General features: G+C 32.8%; 1 protein-coding gene across 5 annotated transcripts in view; it reads right to left on the bottom strand.

The window, feature by feature from the left end:
- Positions 1-20,080, bottom strand: part of EYA1 (EYA transcriptional coactivator and phosphatase 1) — a 148,939-nt gene that overhangs the window by 14,984 nt on the left and 113,875 nt on the right. For all 5 annotated transcript variants that reach the window (XM_051970054.1, XM_051970055.1, XM_051970056.1 and 2 more), the window contains 5 exons: positions 7,048-7,106; positions 6,775-6,935; positions 5,814-5,928; positions 5,537-5,658; positions 2,147-2,247 (listed from right to left, as the gene is read on the bottom strand). In XM_051970054.1, the coding sequence (XP_051826014.1) occupies positions 2,147-2,247; positions 5,537-5,658; positions 5,814-5,928; positions 6,775-6,935; positions 7,048-7,106 (558 nt within the window). The remainder of the gene's footprint in view (positions 1-2,146; positions 2,248-5,536; positions 5,659-5,813; positions 5,929-6,774; positions 6,936-7,047; positions 7,107-20,080) is intronic.

Genomic DNA, 20,080 nt, shown 5'->3' with positions numbered 1-20,080 from the left:
ACTTAGACTACCTAAATTACTGAATGTTACAGAATATAATCTATAATTTACTTTGACAATTAGCTTCCTTAGTAAATCTATGATCATCCCCTAGATTCTAAGACCATTTTTGCAAATTCTTGGTAGAGTTGACCTTCATGGATTAAGCTTACTTATATTAACTAATGAGAAGGCAAAGTAAGGAATTTGACCTTTCTCAGCATTTAAATCTAGTTGGTACAGGGAAGATTCTAGGAATTACAGTTTGGTACAGCCAAATCTCAAGTAAACCTGAAATTATCCCAGAAGCTAGGATTGAAATTATACCCATATAACAATACCATGTAAAGGTGTCATTTTGTTCAGTTGTGTCTAACTTTTTGTGATCTCATTTGGGATTTTCTTGAGTTAAAATCCAACCTTAAACACACTAGCTGTGTGACTCTGGGCCAATCATTTAGACTTATTTGCTTCAGTTTCCTCATTTGTAAAATGGACCGGAAATAGAAGTGACAAAGCACTACCAGTGTCTTTGCTAGGAAAATGCCAAATGGGATCACAAAGAATTGGACATGACTGAAACAGGAAACAACAAAACATAGCATATAATAAATAAAATGTGGATTTCTATGGATTTAATTCACTTTTGCTCTGTGAAACATTATCTAAATTTTAATATAATTAATAATATGGTAGGCAAGAGTGAACAATTATCTAGATTAAAGATGGGAAAAACTGAGATACACAAAGATTAAGGGAGTTGTTGCACATTGCTAAGTTAAACCTTTATAGACCAGGATCTGGAAGTAAAGTTAGAGCATATTTCTATAATCAGAGCCAGAACCAAAGTACTGTTGAGGTTTAGAAAGTTTCTTTCAGATTCAAGATAGCCCAACTTTCCTTTTCCCTTGAAGTTAAAACAAAGCTTGACAAAGTAAATAAATATGTGTTTGTTTACAGAAGGGAAAAAGTCCACCCCACTATCTTTAAAGGTACAAAGAAATAAAATAAAAGGCTATGAATGAATTACATTTATCTGCTGGTATGACAGTGAGAATCATCTGAGAAGAGGACACAATGCTTAAGAACGTGGTCCTGTGAATATGCTCAGCTTTTTAGAGGACCAGTGTTCTGGAAAAGGCGATATCACAAGATGGGACACCTTAAGATGAGACAGAGGTTTTACTTATAAAATAAAACTGTAATAGTCCTTTAGATATACTGCTTTTAAAAAAGATCTTCATGGGATATATCAAAAATACATATTTACAACAGAAGTTTTTAATGTATAATTGCAAAAAGCAATAATGTTTCAAAATACACTAACATTTAAAAACAACTGAAACCTTACCTAACACAATGGAAAATGGACAAATTTATTACAATTGTTATTCTTGCAACAACAGAAAAAATTTTAAAAGGTTCTTTTTATCTAAAGTCTACCTTTTTTATAGTATGTGCATCATATTCCTTTTAAAAAAGGGTTGCTGGGGGCAGCTAGATGGTGCAGTAGATAGTGCTGGCCCTGAAGTTAGGAGGATCTGAGTTCAAATCTGATCTCAAACACTTAACACTTCCTAGCTGTGTGACCCTGGGCAAGTCACTTAACCCGAATTGCTTCAGCAAAAAAAAAAAAGCAAAAAAAAAAAGGGGGGGGGGAGGGAGTGTTTCTATGTCCAGTGAGCTATTTTTGTAAAAATGCTTTTGAAATAATGTGTTAGGGCAGAATAAACCAAGAAACCTTTTCCTTCATGTACTGCCTGCATTTGGAAAATTGCATCATTTTGTATTTTCTATTGAATACATTTAAGCTATTATTCCAGAGATGGGAAATAAATGCTTGGTTGAACAGCTGCTATTATTAGACAAATTTAACATCTAAAGGTGAATTCCTCTCATGGGAGTATACTTTTTCCAAAAATATTTCAGTGTCCTTTAAGTCAAGACTTCTTAAACTTTTTCCATTTGTGATCCCTTTTTGACCAAGAAATTTTTATGCAATCCCAGGTATATCTATATATAAAAAAGTAAACAAATAAAATATTTACTGACAATAAATCATAATTTTGCAACCCCCACATTCAGTTAAAGACCCTATATGGAGTCATAACCCAAAATTTAAGAAGCAGGGCTTTAAAAGACCTACTTGCTTAAAAGAAAAAATTACCTTTTTGGCTCCTTGTTCTTCTTCCACACCATCTCCTATAACAACATATACAACTTTTCTTCCAAACCTTTGAATTATTCGCTCAAAACAACTTTCCTTTCCTAAAGGACAGAAATAAGTAGAAACAAACTTAATTTTCTTTTAAAGTTTGGGCAACAGAATGTTAATATAAAATAAATGGTCATACAATGATGTTAAGTCAATAAAAGGTACCTCACATTTTGCTAATGCATATCATATACTTAAGGTTTAAAATTCAACTAGATTATGCCTAAATTAATATGATATATAGAGAAATTTGTTATTTTAGGCTTCCAGAACAAAGAATTAGTTCATCAATCAAATTATCTAAAATTTTATAAATTTCTCACTTTTTTTTTCACATGTGTATAGAAATGACTCTGAAGGAAACATTTCCTCACTAGCAGGACCTGAATAAATATGAACTTGAGGGAACTGGGGAAATCAGACAAAAACCATTTTCTTCTGTCACATGTGTGGGTGTGCATGTACGTGTGTGCATGTGTGTCCAGAGGACAAAGATGTATAATTCTATGGATATGTCTTGAGTCTTAAGATTTTTTTTTTAATGATGCTTAGAGTAAAAGCAAGTTAACCCCCTTTTGTAGTGAGTAAACTCATACCCACATATATACAGCCCTCCCAGAATATCTTTAATGTACAGATGCAAAAAAGCAATAATGTTTTGAACTATATTGACATTTAAAAATAAATGAAAATGGAAAAATATTATTAGAATTACTTGTATTGTAGCAAAGAAAAAAATTTAGGAGGTTCTTTTAATCTAAAGTCTACCATTCTTTTTAGGAAATGCTCATCATATTCTTTTGAAAACAAAGGTTGTCATGTTTTTCATGAGATATTTTTGTGAGAATGCTTTTGAAATAATATGTCAGAGCAGAATAGAGAAATGATGGGAGTTTTTGCTCTGAATGGAAAATCCCATACCTAGACAACCAGAGTTCAATAAAACACTTTCCTAAAAGAAAAAATAGGATCAAGGTAATTCTATACAGACTACCAGCTTATCTGTTCATTATCTTTCTTATGTCAGACCTTCGTTTAGACTACAGTGTCTGTCTGAGGCACTGTCTGCCCTGCACTGCAGTTAATGCAAGCATTGTCTCTTCGTGGAAAAAAAAAAAAAAAACTAGGTCTTTGAGTCCTCTGATGCAAATAGACCTGTTCTAGTGGACAATGGCCTGGCTTATAAATAGGTTTCAAAATGTGAATGGCTGAGCTGTGCCTGCATCCATTTCAAATAAGTATCAGATATACAGAAGAACAAATTACCTGTTTGCTTAAACAAATGTCTGCTTTATATTTGTATTTTGCCTCAAAAACACTCATTTGCATCTGACAGAATGGGATTGGTATGTATATATTCAAAGGACACAATTTCATTAATATGTCTTTAGAAAAATACTAAAACACTTCAAAAACTGATAAACAATGCCTGCTTTATCTATATAAATAAAATATATGGAGTTCTTCTGTTTGCGGCTTGTACCTTCCTTCTTAGACAATCTTTGAATATCCTTGACTGGTCTCCATTGCTGGTATCAAATATAAAATGTTTTGGTATTCAAAGCACTTTACAACTTGGCCCTTTCCTGCCTTTCCAGTTTTCTAATACTATATTTCCCTTTATATAGTTTATAATCCTTGTACACTGCCCTACTTGCCATTGGGGTAAAGCTTAACACTCTAATTCTCAAATCTGTGCCTTTGTATTGGTGCTTCCTCATGCCTCAAATGTTTATCACTTCTGTCTTGTGGCTTCACAGGCTTCCTTCTAGATAATTCAAATTCTACTTGCTGTAAAGGGCTTTCTCCCATTTCCCCTAGTATATGTGCCTTTTACATTCTATATATCTTGTTCATACATAATAATTTACATGTTCTCTCTCTTTAGACTATCTTTATCTATATCTGTACATACACACATATACACATATAAACATACATACATAGGTTCTCCTTGGAGACAGGAATTTTATTTCTAACTTTCTTTGTGCTTAGCATAGTGCTCAGGACATAGTAACAGCTTAACAAATACTTGTTGAATAACCAAATGGACTCAAAGATGACATTTGATAAAGTTGGAACGATGCAAACTGAGCTGGATATGTTGATTTATTAAATAGTATTGGACTGATTTTAAAAAATGAACTCTTGAGGGCAGGAATTAATATATTAACAAAAATTGCTGGAATTTATCTCACTAAGAACAATACTGATAAATATACTGAGAATCTCAATGCAATAATACATTCTTGCTAACTCCTCTCCTCATACTGCTTATCATATCTCCTCACTACTAGATTTTAGCAATAAACTAAATGTTTTCCTTGTCTTTATTCTTTCTCTATCTTAGATCATACTAAATTCCATCTTCATGCAACTTCCCTGCTAAAGAATCTGCAATGTTTTCTAAGGGAAGGGCTTACTACAATAAATACAAACTGTTTTATTATGCCATTCAAACCCTTCTATAATCTAAATTATCTGTCTTCAGGATATTCACACTAATTATAAACACATATATATCCTCACCATTCTCTAAATATAACTTGTTTATGCTCCTCCATGACTGCAGGAGCATTGTCCCTCTTCTTCCTCCCCTCATATATCACTTCTTTTTTTTTTTCCTCTCCTCTCCATCTTTCAAAGTTTACTTCCCATCTTCCTTCCCCTATGATCCTCTTTCACACTATTTTGGTCCAAACTCAGCTTTCCTCTTCTTAACTTTATAATCACTTAATATAAAAATCATATGTTTTAGAAATAGAGTTTCTCCCTAATTATCTCAAATTATTTTCAGATAAGTATACCTTTTTTCCCCCAACTATGTTGTACTCCTAGACCTTTTTTTTTTTTTTTTTGTATATTCCTTATAATTCCTAGGACGATGCAGAATATCAAATAAATACCTGTTGGACTGACTAGTATAAAACAAGCCAACGAATTTTTAAACAAAAAATATTAGTGTAGCTATATTTTTGTTCTACATTAAGCCTTTACCACAGGCTTGTTTTAGTTTATGAAAAAAGGGGTTTGCTCTTTACACTCTAAAAGAAGAAAAAAAGATATTATATTATCCAAAATAGATACTAAGTGAAGTGTAACAAATATGTATATACCATAATCACATTCAGATATATGAAGGCTTATGAAAAACACACAGCTAACTACATGGATTATATGACTTTTATTTCCCTGAATTCTCAAGCCAATTTTGAAAATGAAACAAAATTGCTCAGATGATTCTTCTTTAACTAATTACATAGTCATCAGATAAGGCTTTCATTGACTGTCTTTCATTTTCAGCAGCCTGCAGCAGAAAAGTGGATGATAAAAATAGCTCACCTATTTTTGTCGCACTGTAAATATTTTCGATTGGAAACACAACTCCTAATCCATACAGCAGGACTTTTGCCAGGGCTGGAATAAGTTGAGTAGTTGTTACTAAAATATTCACACAGTTTGTCCTGTGAGAACCAGGGGAAAAAAATGTTGAAAATTAACTTCCCCAAATGAAACCCACCTGAAAGCAAACTATGGATAAACCATAGATATATTTATTTTGCTGTAAACACTCTTTCAATCATTCTGCCATAAATGCTCTCTAAATGTGGTCACTTACCTAGAATGAATCAGTGTCAAGGCTTTCAGTGCAAGTGTTAACCAAGAATCTGTTAGTGCTTCAATTTCTGCCCTTAACTGGAGCCAAGCTTCTCTTTTGGCTGGACCAAGAAGACCTGTTGATTTGATAGGAGTAAGAAGATTGATGAATAAGCACCTACTATGTGCTAGGGATATACTAAGTTCTAAGGTTACAAAAACAAAGATAAAAACTGTCCTTTCTCCCTGGGAGCATATATTTAGAGACAGAGTATTCCATTCTCTCATATGCTACCACCCACCACAATGACAACAACTTGTTATGTAGCATGTTTATCATTATTATTACTATTAATATTTTTACAAATTTCTTTGTTCATGTTATCTGACTTTATTTTCATATTTTCTAGATTAGATGAAGAAACTGAGACTCATGGAAATTTAGTGACTGATCTAAGTCATGTTCCTCACAAATTCTAGATCCTGGATCCAAAATCAAATTTTCTAACTTCAAATCCAATGCTCTTTTTGGCAGAAAAATACAAGGGACAAGATTTTTAAGATGGAATGATCACTGGAGAGAAAATAAACTAACAAGTGCTGTTATAAACAAATGATCTCTAAGAAGTGTAATAATTTTTACATTGAGAATTTTAAGTATCTAACATGCCTGATGGCAGCTAAGTGATAGAGTGGTTAGAATGCTTAGAGCTGGAGTCAGGAAGACTCACATTCCTTAGCTCAAATTTGGCCTTAAGACACTAGCAGCAGTGTGACTCTGGTTAAGTCACTTAACTGTGTTTGCTTCAGTTTCCTCATCTATAAAATTAGCTAGAAAAGGAAGTGGCAAATTACTCCAGTATCTTTCCCAGAAAAATCTAAGTGGGATCATGAAAAGTTGGACATGACTAAAACACCTGAAGAGCAACAACAATCTGTCTCAAACAAAAGTATGATATGTGATATTTACTGTGGCTACTTGCCTCCAACATTATTTTTGTAGGTGTTATAGATTTCTTTTACTCGTCTATAGCGGAAGGCCAACTTTCTCATCCAGTCTACTCCTCCTCGAACGCCAGTTGCTAAGCATAGATTAGCACTGGTTGCTGCAGCAGGAAAGCCATCTGTTCCAAAGTTATATGTGCTATTTAGAGGCAAGAAAAATCCAATGTTAACCAAGAAAAGACTTCATTTCTAATAATCTAAGCAAGTGAAATGCTAAATGAAGACTATTATTTAGATCTAAAGTTTCTTACCTTAGGTCTTGACCATTATCATCGGATGAGACATCATCTATATGAACTTGATCACATTCCTGAAGTGAAAAATAATAATAAAAAAAAGTAACATAATACAATAAACTACAACCAGAACTTTGGAAAAAAACTACCAAAATTTTACTAAAAATGAAAAATGCATCTTTCTTTTTCTTTCTCTTTCTTTCCCCTCCCTCCCTTCCTTCCTTCCTTCTGTTCTTCCTTTTTTTTTTCCTTTCTTTTAAGAACCACCAATTCTCCTCATTGGGGCATTTTCTACCATGTCAATCAGTAGGTGGCAGTCTCGTTAAATCACCATTTTTACCTACTTGCAAGAACTTTAATGTAAGAAATAAGCACTGTCATTAACAACTACTGTTATACGGTTTTCAGAAAACACATTTTTGTGTTTAGAAAGGAAAGTGGTTAAAAACAATTAGCATATGTGTTCCATAAACCTCAGGTACCTTAAGACATCATGCAGCTCAAAGCGAATTCAGTCAATGCCTGAGTATAACTGAAACCAGACATTTTGGTAAATGTAACATGCTAGAAAAATTAAACCTGATGCTAACCGCCAATGAAATTATGACCTCTGATTGCTGTTGAGCCACACACCAACACAGCCTGAGGCCAATGTTTCTGAGGAGTGCAGACAAAAAATCTGTTACTGGTTTGCCATTTATTTGAGAGTTGTGAGTTTTATTCTTTATGTGTGTGTCTTCAAATAAAAAAAACATGAAAGACTGAGAAACATAAATAAAAGTAGTCAAGCTATGCTTTCTTCAGTGACTTATATGTGACTACTGCTACATACTAATATTAAGATCATGAATTCATCATTATATTATGAACATCATATAATGCAAACAGCCTTATGCCGTTCAAAATGAGAAGTTAAAAGTTCTGTACTGAATGTGCACCTGACTGAATATATACACAAAAAAGGCACACACATATGTTCACATGCAGAAATATGGCTATCCATCCAAGCTTCAACATTTGGCTCGCTTTGGTCTTTCAAGTCTTTGTGCCACACTTCATAATTTGTCTCCAAATATGTGACGCATTAGAGGTTTTCATAACATGCGGTTCCATTCAATACTTCATATTTGATGGAGATAGGTTAAAAAAAAAAAACCCAAACAACCATCTAAATCAACAATCCTATGATCTACTAAACTTGAAATTTAAACAGATTCCAGGGACTAAAGCTCTTGACAGATCTCATGTATAGTTAATTCTATAAAATCCATTCTTTTCCTCCTGATAAAACAAAGATGACACATTTTAAGTACTAAAACAAGGGAAGTGTGTATTTTTATGTTACTGGTTCCTCCTGAACAAATTTTTTTTCGCTCTGTGGATTTGTAAGGAAGGGAGGGAGAGATAGAAATGTAAAGAAACTCAAACCAGCTGTTCCTTAACAGAATTAAAATCATGACCCTTGACCTCTGCTCTAAAACATCTATTTTCCAGCCAACCCTCTCTCAGCAAGCAGTGAGATCCAAGGAGGAAAAGACTTTGACCTTGTAACCTTCTCCTCCTCTCCTGAGGTCAACCACTTCAGATAAGAAAAAAGGAAAAGAGTTTATGTGGTTTTACCATATATTGGACTATGAATTTAACTTTTTAAAAAACACAGATCATTATTTTAAGATTTATTTGGGAAACTTTCTAAAGCTATTTAAAAAGTTGTTGGTTTTTTTTCAGGAAAGTAATGATAGCTGTTTACCTTTTTTAGACATTTAGTCTTTTTGATGGTATAACAAAGTCATAGTAGTAAATTTTACCATTTACCCAACCTTAACCTTAGTCTTTAAATTGTTAGAAAGTTATTGTTATATAAAAAAGAGAGCAATGTAAATGACAAGGAAACTCCTTTTTAAGAAGAAAAGGATAGAAAAGGGCATAAAACTGAAGAACCAGAACAGGAAAATAGTTTAAGAAACAGTTTTAACAATTATCTTCCAATCTTAATTTAAAAAAAAAAATCATTAAATAAATGTCTGCTTTTGGGCCTGAGAGGAAAAGAGCACTATGAACAAAGCCTGTTTGGGGGGTAGAAGATGGGAGTGGCCGTAAGCTTTTCTTGACTTAAATTAACTGTAAATCTTTAGGGCTGACAGAAGTCAATTATCTTGTAACTGACTGTTAATGAGGCTATTGTTGCTATCATTCTTAAACATCCTGTGTTTGTTTTCTCCCGCTTTTTTTTTTCCAGGCAGAGGGAGCTATTAGAAGTAGAATTCAGTGGCCTAACTAATTAAGTGTCAGCAATGTTGAGCATCCAGTTATTGAATGCCTTTCACTGCAATTTGATTAAAATTACATTTGAGTGGTGGGACAAGGCAGTCTCTATTCTTTATCAGAACTTTATTTTTTTTAAGTCTCTGGGCAAAAATAAAAAAAATCAAAATTCAAGACAAATAACTTTAGGAAAGTGAGTACATTAAGGGTTGCTTTTTATAAAATATGCATCTTTGTGTAAAGAAAGAAATTACAGGCAATCCCTTTTATCTCAGTAAAAATTCAATTTTACATGCTTTTGGTATGTTATCTATATAAAAACTAATTTTATTTATTTTCTTGTGAAGTATGTGCCAACTCATACCTTGGTAATACACTATTCAAAACAAGAAGACACGATGGCTCATCCCAGCCATGTTTTAATGTTTTACTGGTATATTATCATTATTTTGGCATTCTACAGAAAACTCTCAATGCCCCAAGAGAACAGATTAATGTTAGGGAATGATGAAAAAGAACAGTTTGGTTTTGCAAAGGTTTGCATATTCAGCAATTTCTTTCTGATTTATTTTGTATCTGAAATTCAATACTGAGCCCTTATGTTACAATTGCAGAATGTTTCTAGGATACAATTTAACTGGCTTCTTTTTCTTTTTCTGGAGAGTAGACTGATTGTTTTAGTTTCTCAAATCTGCGCTTTTAAAACCAGAAAATTAGATAGCTGGAAGGCAGGCTTAAGACATTCCAACAAAGCTCTAGGCCATATTAAGTATCAGAGGTACTGTGTATAAATATAATATACATATATATGTATATTTACACATATGTAATATATACATACATATATACACACATATATAATACAGAATGAATGGTGGCTACATAAATACAGGTAACTGAAATGTTGTTATATAGGTTTTTTTTTAATAATTATATAATCAAAACAAAAATGATAAGGAGCAGAAAGAAAAAGGAGGGAAAAATAACAAAAATTCACCATGAAGACAAATCAGCTTGTATATGTAGAGAAAGGAGAGAATTTAATTCAACATTTATTAAGCACTTTGTATAATATGTGTCAATGTACTAGATATTTAAATAATGAATAGAAATACAAAGACAAATAAGAAGAGGGACTCTGCCTGTAAGGAGCTAACAATTTAAAAGCAAAGATAAGAGAAATATGCTAAATTAAGAGCATCCTCATCCCCTGGCCTAACCTCAGAGACTATTCCCTCCCTAGGTGCCCAGATTTTCACCTTGATCATGGCTGCTTTGAAGCCACTGGCAAGTGAGCTGTACTTTCTCACTGACAGCCTAACTTCTGGAAGCACAATGAAAGATACATTTTTGGTGGAGAGAGGTAGAGGTGGTAAAATGGGCAATTGGGATAGAGAGCCACAACACTAAAATAAGTGGTGGGTCAAAAGAAAAAAAAATCAGTAATATTTCACTCAAGTTACTTAATTCTTATTCACTGTGCTCTTTGTCCACCCTTCCCTTCCTTATCCCTAATTTGCTAGTCTAGTTTTATACCAGGGGCATCAAAGCTAAGTCCGCATCCTGAGTGTGGACAGCACCAGACTAAAATGTAATTGGGAAATATTTAAAATAATAAATAAAAATGTAATATAATATAAATAATATTAATATAATAATGTTACTGTTTTCCAAGTTACTAGGAGGCAGCTAATCATACTGCATGGTTCAGTGGCCCCCATTTCTATTTGCATTTGATACCACCAATCAGTATTATAGCATAACTAAACTACAGGAATGGCTTCACCTATCCAGGTGACTTGCTTTGGATTATCAATAGACTATTAATAAATATATTGAGCCAAGCATGTTAAATAAACATACATATAATAAATTTCTAATGAAAGCACGTGTTCATTATCCTATATGCATAGTTCAAAAATATCAGACTTCCATGGGAGAATAAAACTTCAATTTAAAAAATAGACAATGATATTTGAAGAAAGAAGGAGGATTATGACCTATTGTTAAAACAGTATAAAATGATCACATCAATTTAAAAATAAATTTCAGGAGAGCTTATGACCATACTGGCATATTTGGGATAGCTGGGTTGTCTAGTTCAAATAGCAGATCTAAAGCTCATGTATATCAGAGGCTCTGGTGGAAGCTTTATCATTTTTATGAGGTGCTTTATTTTTCAAGGTCTAAACTGTTTAATTATTTTAAAATATATCATACCTAATGATTATAGCATTTTATAGCTGGGTCTAAAGTAACCCATTAATAAAGTCTAGGAGAGAGGAATCTTTGGGGTAAGGGAAGAGTACTAGATCAAATGGATGCTGAAAATTATAACATGCTATTTGCTATAGACTGGTTGATGCATCAGGCTAGTAAGCTGGGCTTTGGATCTACACTCGGGGTAGAGCCTGTCTACTTCTTTAGTATAGACTAAGATTCACTCTGTGATGGGGCTACTCTGAGAAGACCAAGTTGACCCCAGAAATTGTGGGGAAGAAAATGTTCAAGCAATTCTCCAAATTCCATACCATTTTGGGGGTAAAATTTATTCCAACAAGCAGGGATCTTATGAATATTTATTACCAAGTGAACTGAGAACTTGTGAAGGGAACTGCTAAGGGATATTTGAGACTGGTGGACATTCAAAGTCATCATGAATCTCCAGAAACTATGAAATAATTCAAGGTTTAGAAGAGCCCATGTTGGGGACCTTGAAGATTACATATTCCAATAGGCAACTGTATTTTGATGTTCCAGAGAACTGCAAACAGTCCATAATTTCTCCCTGTGGTTCTCAGAATTTAGGATAAATAAAGATAAGGACATAACAAATTCTCACTCAGCCTGCAGTGGCAGAACTAAGAAAAAGCTTTTTGGTACAGGGATGACAATATCAATTCTCTATTTCAGAGTACTCTTGAAAAGGGGGTGAACCTTATTGAGCAAGGCTTCTTTCTTCATAGAAGATATCCAGAAGATATAGGGATAGAGAGGATCTCTGTTCTGAGCTATGATGAGGCAGGACCCTGAAAAGGTGAGAGGGAAATAACTTTCAGCATCTTGAGGCTATCGCTCCTTTAATTCCCCCAAAAAACAGAAGAGAAAATAGATATTGGAACCAAAGAATTTTCAAGAGATGGGGGGAAAAGTTCAGATCACCTTGCTAAGATGTGTCAAAGTTTCATTCTTACTAATGGCTTTGTAAGATGCATTTAAAAAAAATATCTGCAATCACTATTTTATTTAACTTGATTCTCACACACACAGTTGCACACATTCCAAATAGCAGTTTTGTGACAAAACAAAATCGTGACTACCATTTTTTTGACTTTTAATCAGTCAATAATCATCTAAGTGACTACTATGTTCTAGTGAGGCTGTGTCCTAGGATACAAAGAGAAAGACAAGAAATAGGCTGCTCTTTAGAAGCTTATGTTCTACAGTTGAGGAAAGGTTCCAATTTGTATCCAGATAAGTAAATGTAAAGTATATAAAACTAAATACAAAGTGATTTTCCATGGGATAGTAATCAGAAAAGTCCTCTTTTAAAATTTGGCACTTGATATAAGGCTTGAAGGGAATGTGGGGTCCCAAGTGAAGGAAATGGTGAAAGAGAACTTTTTGTGACTATGAAAAAGTCACAAATGCTTCAAGGAAACAGGAAGTAGTTTAGGTATGCTAAACTCTATATGGATGTAGATGAAGTTCCCCATCTTTCATGAAAGACTTTACCAAATATTCCATTCAATATACTGAACTTCACCTCTAGTTTCAAAGTACATGGTTAGAAGGACTTGGCACCCATCTACTATATTGCTTGTAACATCATCAAGATTCATGCTTTTGCATAACTAGCACTCTCCTTTAAATACAAATGTTGCTGATAGATGATTATAGTAAAACATTAAGTAAATACTCCTTTACAGCATAGTATGGACATCTCTGATTATTTTTTATCCTACGTAGGTTATAGAGTTTCAATGTGAAACTGTTATTCTCTCCAATTACATTTTTATCCAATTGCATTATTCTCTCCAATAACATGGACTGAAATACATCTACATCTATCTAGCTCAGATGGTAGCACAGGAAGTCTCTAATCTTAGAATCTTAAAGAGGCATAAGCATCTCTTCATAGTAAAGTATGGAGAAAAAAAGGTCAAGTTGATGTATAAATTTATGAAGAATTACATTTTTTATCTTGCTAGTGTGTGTCTTTCTCCTTTAAACTAACACACTATTGAGAACTTCTTATTTATGACATGTATAGTTATATGCATGTCTTTCTCCTTCTGCTAGATTGCAAGTTCTCTACAAAGTTATCTGTCTTACTGATCTTTGTATTACCCATAGTGTACAAATTTAATATCTTGCTTATAATAGATGCTTAAGAATTTTTTTTAAAAGAATAAGCTGGCAGAGGGAATAGTGTAGGATGATTTTGAAATATGGAGTACTACTAAAGAATATCAGTTCTGGGAGGGAGACCAGTATGAGGGCACTTTCAGGGGCTAAAAGAGAGGTATATTTCAGAGAGAACATAGGGATACTGAATAGGACAGTTGGAACATGCTGAAATTGATTTTAACTTTTTAGGGCTGGCATAAGGTGGGCCCTGGATTTAGAAGCATAGTTGAAAGACTTCTGAGTCATGGAACTAGAAAATTCAAATACTTAAAAAAGAACCCCCCCCCCCAACTCCACAACAACAATTAAAAAATATACCAAAAAAAATCCTCTAACATTCAACCAGAGTTATTCATTGAAATTAATAAAATATTTTCCAATTTTTTTTCTGAGTGTGCCTGGGATTATGCAAGGCAATGGGAAGAAGGAAAATAAACTATACATATTTACACATGTCCCTGTTATCAAGCTAATTTCAGTTTATGAAGGGAGACAGAACATGTCTATGAGATAATAACACAAAATAAAATATAATCTAATGCCAAAATGAATAGTACAAATAACTTCTAGATGGGTAATGACCAGCCCCATTAGTTGTATCAAATCATGCCCACAAAATTCATTCAAATTCTATGACATAGAACCATTATAGCAGTGGGAAGAGATGGCAGCTGAGGAGATACATTCTGGTATCATTGTCTAGGTTGGGATTTTACCCTAAATTATCTGCAAGTTCCTAGAAAGTTACTGAAAATTGCAGCTAGTATGACCATATCTGACCTGAGATCTTGGAAAATCTTCACTATCACATTTTATCATTGAGTTGGTATCATGAAATGGTTAAGTCCTAGATTAGAGTTATGACAGAATAACTGAGATGAATTTGGATAGTAAGCAGAGATAAAAGATTAAATTGACTATGTTCAGCCCACAGACAAGGAAGTATGATGTAGGAGATAAAGCACTGGGTATGGATTTAAAAGGATGGCCCTTCTGCTTACTAGTCACATAACCCCAAAGATTCTCATATCCCTCATCCCTAGATATTAATGCTGTTTCACTGAAATTACCTTATGTTGAATTTGCATATCAATTAATCAACAAGCATTTATTAAACACATACTATGTGCTACAAATTGTGCTAGGCATCCAAATACAAAGAATGAAACAATCCCAATTTTTATGTCTACATTAAGGATTGTATTTTTTAATCTGTAGTTGTGTGTGTCCTTTAAACTAACATGCTTTTGGGAAAGAAAGTGAAGTCCCTTAAATATAGGGGAAAATGGTATTTGCATTCCTGGTACCTAGCAATACCTGGCACTTGATGGGTATTTACTAAATGCTTGCTTATTGTGTGGATTTATGTAAGTCACATAAGCGATCAAGGATTCTGTTTGTTTACATTTTTTCATTTTAAAAATAAAATTGTCACCTATCTTCCTACTTTGTACAATTATAAGGAAAAAAGCTTGGCAAATTTTTATAAATCAAAAAATGCTATACAAATATATATTATCAGCACAGTTATTATCAAGATCTGTTCTCTATTCTCGTGTGATATTCCATTAACCAAATTTTCGGATAATTTTCAGATAATACCACAAATATAGTTTGATGTTTATATAATACTGATTTTCTCTATATTAAAAAGTCTATGATTCATAGAAGAGTAAAATAAATAAAACTGATAAGCTTCCTTAATTTTGGCCCTAGACTCATAAGAATTTAAGCAAGGCCAGTGCTCACACAGATTTTTAAGGAAAAATGAAAACATTAATAATTAATATTTATTTAGCACTTTAAATTTTATAAAGCACTTTGTAACTATAGATGTATATGTATATTCTGTACTTTTTTGTAAATACACAAAGTACTTTATAAACTTTAAATTACTTTACAAATATCAGTTATCTGTGTATGTTTGTGTTTATGTGTACATATACATATACACAAAATCTCATTTGAGCCTGCAACCATTATGGAAAGTAACTAATATAGGTATTATTATTCCCATTTTACTAGAGAGACTGAGAAACAACTTGCCCATTCATGCCCATGTAGCTAATAAGTATTAGAGACAGTATTTGAAGTAGGACTTTTCTAATTTCAAGGCTAGCTTTATTCACTTTATCACACTGATTGTAGAGAAGTTAAATAACAACTTTGCTGATGCTGGCACAAGATAGTCATATGGGGTTTACAGCTCATTCATCAATTTCTGTCTCTATACTACTACTGCTGCTGCTACTGCTCCTGTTGTTGCTGCTACTACTACTACTACTACTACTACTACTACTATTACTTCTACTTCTTTTTCTTCTTTTTCCTCCTGCCCTTCCTCCTCATTATTCTTCTTTTATCTGTCTCTGTCTCTCTCTTTCTTTTCTTTCTCCCTCCTCTTTCTCCTCTCTCCTTACCAACCCCTCATTATTTTTAGCCCTGTTCTTAAATCTAACTTTTTTATGCTCTATCATCATCTCTGGCCTTGTGGCACTGGGCCACAGGCATGTTATTTTGGACCAAGCCCCAGGAATAACTAAGATTTTGCACAGAGTCTAACATGCAAAATATTAAGTTATGGCAGAATTTTTCTGCAAATATTTACATTGCTTTGATAGCATAGTGGTTGTATTTTTCCCTCAAACCTTTCATTTGTGCCATAATTATGTAAAAATATACTATACTATTGAATTTTGTTAGGAACATTAATAGAAAAAGATATTAAGAAAAAGACCATTGTGACGGTCTTAATATCTTTTTCTATTAATGTTCCTAACAAAATTCATCACAATGAATCTTGTTATATTTACTAGTAAAACCTGTCAGTCATAGTGATATAAGAGCTAACACATTAATCCTCTGTATTTCTGAGTTACTTGAGAAATAAGCACAAATAAATCTGTAATCTTTGAATAGGAAGCAGACACACTATAATTTTTTAGGTCGTATACATGTTCTTAAAGGGGGAAAAATGAAGAATGTAGCAAATATTTCCTCAAAGAAGATTAACAGTTACAAAGCCTGAATTTGTTAATTATAGCCTAAATATCCTTTTATATTTGTTTGGTTTCACATTTTGGCATAAGAAAACTAATACCACACTCTTGACTAGAAAGGCATCTTGATGTGGTAGAGAGAGTGCTAGACTTGGAATCAGAAAGACTTCTGACACTTAGTAGCTATGTGAACCCAGTAAAGCCACAAACTCTTCTTCAGTTTCTTCATCTCTAAAATGAGGCATACAATGTTCTTGAAAATCTTTTCTAGCTCCAGACTTATCATCCTATAAATTGTTTGAATACCTTGTTTTGCAAAGAAAAAAAGGAAAAAGAAGAAAAAAAAAAGCCAGTCCCAAACTTGAGAACCGCCCTATTAACGGTCAGACTTTATACCAGTGTGTCTTTTAAGACTAGTTGGAAGTTAGGCAACAAATAGGAAATAATCAGAGGATTCATTTCTTTTGTCATAAGGCAATTTGTATTTACTGCTCCATCATTTCTACTGAATAAAAGAGAAATCATCTATTTGTATACAAAGCTTTAAAAAATAGAGCCAATCCTTTCTAAATATGAAAAATGTTCAATCTTGTGGTAAGCGTAACATTAGGGCCTGTTGGCAGTCATAGTCATAGTAGTTTTAAGGCATATTCACACAAAAAATGTCTCTGTAATGTGTATGTATTGCTTCTGACAAGTGAACAGTAATACTTTAAAATCACATCACCTCATAAAGCAGGCCACTTTACCCTGTACTATTCTAGACAAATCAAGTGATTCAGAAGACTTTATAAGGTGATTAGTATTTGAGTGACATAGATTTTTTTTAAAGACAGCTAGACCCAGAGTGACTTTTGGGGCAACTTCTGGCTTTTCAGATATTTTTAATACTTCTTTTCAGAAATAAAGCAAAGTGGAGAGTTCCTGAGTTTCTTTATGTTTCAGAGATTGAGGATAGAAAGAAAGGCAAGTGGAAGAAGAAAGTGAGGAAAAAGATGTGTGGAATCTTGCTTTTAATCAGCTCTGACATGTAAATGTGAGCCCCTGTAGTTTAGAAACTTTTGATTATTATTCAGTTTACTAAAACCAGATTTTTATTTTTATATTCCTTTAGGGAAAAAAAGATAATTCAATCACTTATAAGCATTTGAAATTACTGATGTGGAATGACATAATTCTACTTCAGCTTCTAAAGGTATGACAAAGCTTCAAATAGAGGAACTAAAAAGCTTAAATGCTGCTAAGACCTGTTTCACTCATTATCAAAAAATTCCTTCCAATCTACAACAGGAATCCATGTGAAAAAGCAGGTTCTATGGTTCGCAGCTTCTCAATACTGGCACTCAATTGGCAGAAGCTGTCATCCCTGTCTCATGTGCACTTTGTGACCTGCACATTTTCTCTATTTTCCCAGCACAATTACTTCATGCTGAAGGGGAAAAAAGGTACAGATTACCTGTGGGTCAGGCACAGGATATGAGAACAAAGGAGAGTTCTTGAAATCTACTTCATTCCACTTGGCAATTTGAGAATGAACAAGTCAAGGAATTATAACAGACTTGGATGAAATTTTTTTCTTTATATACATTTTAACTGAAGTTCTATTTGTAGCAGGTAAACAACAAATGACCTTGATAACATATAACTATTTGTGTGTGTGTGTATGCATGTTCAAAATGATTGAATCAGAATGAAAGAAAAGAAAATTAGATTTCAAGCAGAAAATGCAAAAAAAAAGTTCACCTTATCAGTGTTTTTAGGGGCTGACAAGAATAAAAGTTTACTTTAATGAATTTATTTTAGTATTTTTATGGGATGATATATATATATATATATATGTTTATACTAGCTTGGAACCTAGCTTGTCCAAGACTGATTACATTATGTTATATCAGCTGACCTAACCTATTAACTATTCAAGCTTATTACCCTGTTTATATTGATGGTCATAAGATAGAGTGATATAAAATGCTTAGAGAACCACAGTTATATTATATTTCAACTTTTACTGAGAGCTTCTGTCAATAATTTGTTAAAAGTAACAAACAGAAGTGTTTAAGTTATAGGAGAGTGCTGAATCAAATTACAGATAATGTAAATTTAGAGTGTATTTCAAATCCTAGGATCCCCAAATTTTTCTTCTAGGGTATGAAATGTGATGAATTAGAGAAGGCATTTCCAAGATGCTATTTAAAATGTATTAGCTATACCATATTCATACAAGGGATTTTCCTCTCAAAAATCAACTGGGTTTATTTAATAATGTGGAAAAAAATCATTTGCCTATCAGATTTAGCATGTAATTGACTGGTTCCCTTTCCAAATGTTCCACCTAAAAGGAAGTCAGTACTTAGAAATGTGCAATGTTAATACAATTTATCAATTTCACTGTATTTGAAGAGCTTAGTCTTTTATACTCTAAAAGTTGTCTTTATCTTCTGACCCTGTTATATGTACATAAATACTGTGTGTATTTCTTTCTGTGTCTGTCTCTCTCTGTGTCTCTGTGCCTCTGTATGTGGGGGGAAGGGGAATGAGGAAGGTGACTAATTAAAAGCAGAGATATTTTCTATATATGAAGTATTTAAAAGAAATAAAGACAAATATGAAGTTGGTCAACATTTTGTCTCAAAAATTAAGATATAATTCTACTGAAAATTATAGTACCTATTAAGGTCCTACTCAAGTTAGTGCTTTTAAAATTATTCACATTTTTTTTCCTTATCCAAGCCTCTTAAGTTTTTGTTTATTATAAACATTTAATAGATTTATTAGTTTACCCTTATTTATTATACATACTTAACATTTAGGCGTCAATATTTTTCCAGAGGAGAGCTTCTTAATCCTTCTATATCCTGTGCCTCTTTTGATAGTTTAGTGGAGTCCATTAACTTTTTCTCAAAATAATATATTTAAATAAATAAAAGACATAAGATTACCAAAAGAAGAATTATATTTAAATACAGTTTTCAAAATGTTAAAAAGAAAAGTTCATGAACCCAAAATGGAAAAATCCCTATAGAGAGGAAACACTTTATTTTTTTTCTAATTTTTATGTGAAATTTGTTTATGAATTTAGTATAATGTATTTTAGAGCACTGTTACCAGGTGAATACAACAGCTTCTTTAGCAATTAGTTAAAGAATGAGAATTTTTGTATATATTTGTATAGATATAAATGAAAAGAAATAGAAAAAAATTCATTAATATTTGATAGTCTTATCTAAAAGGTTAATAATATTTGTAGGAAACGGAAAAAATTAAGAGTATAAAGGTTTCATTGGTATAAAAAGAATTGCTATCCAAGGAAGTAAAAAAAAAAGTGAAAGAAAAGAAATTCACTCATATTCATGGCTAATACAAATGTCTTTTCA

This window comes from Antechinus flavipes, chromosome 1 (assembly GCF_016432865.1).
Source record: "Antechinus flavipes isolate AdamAnt ecotype Samford, QLD, Australia chromosome 1, AdamAnt_v2, whole genome shotgun sequence".
In the NCBI taxonomy this organism is placed as follows: Eukaryota; Metazoa; Chordata; class Mammalia; order Dasyuromorphia; family Dasyuridae; genus Antechinus; species Antechinus flavipes.
The sequence above is the reverse complement of the archived record's forward strand: the minus strand, read 5'-3'. Positions and strand labels throughout refer to the sequence as shown.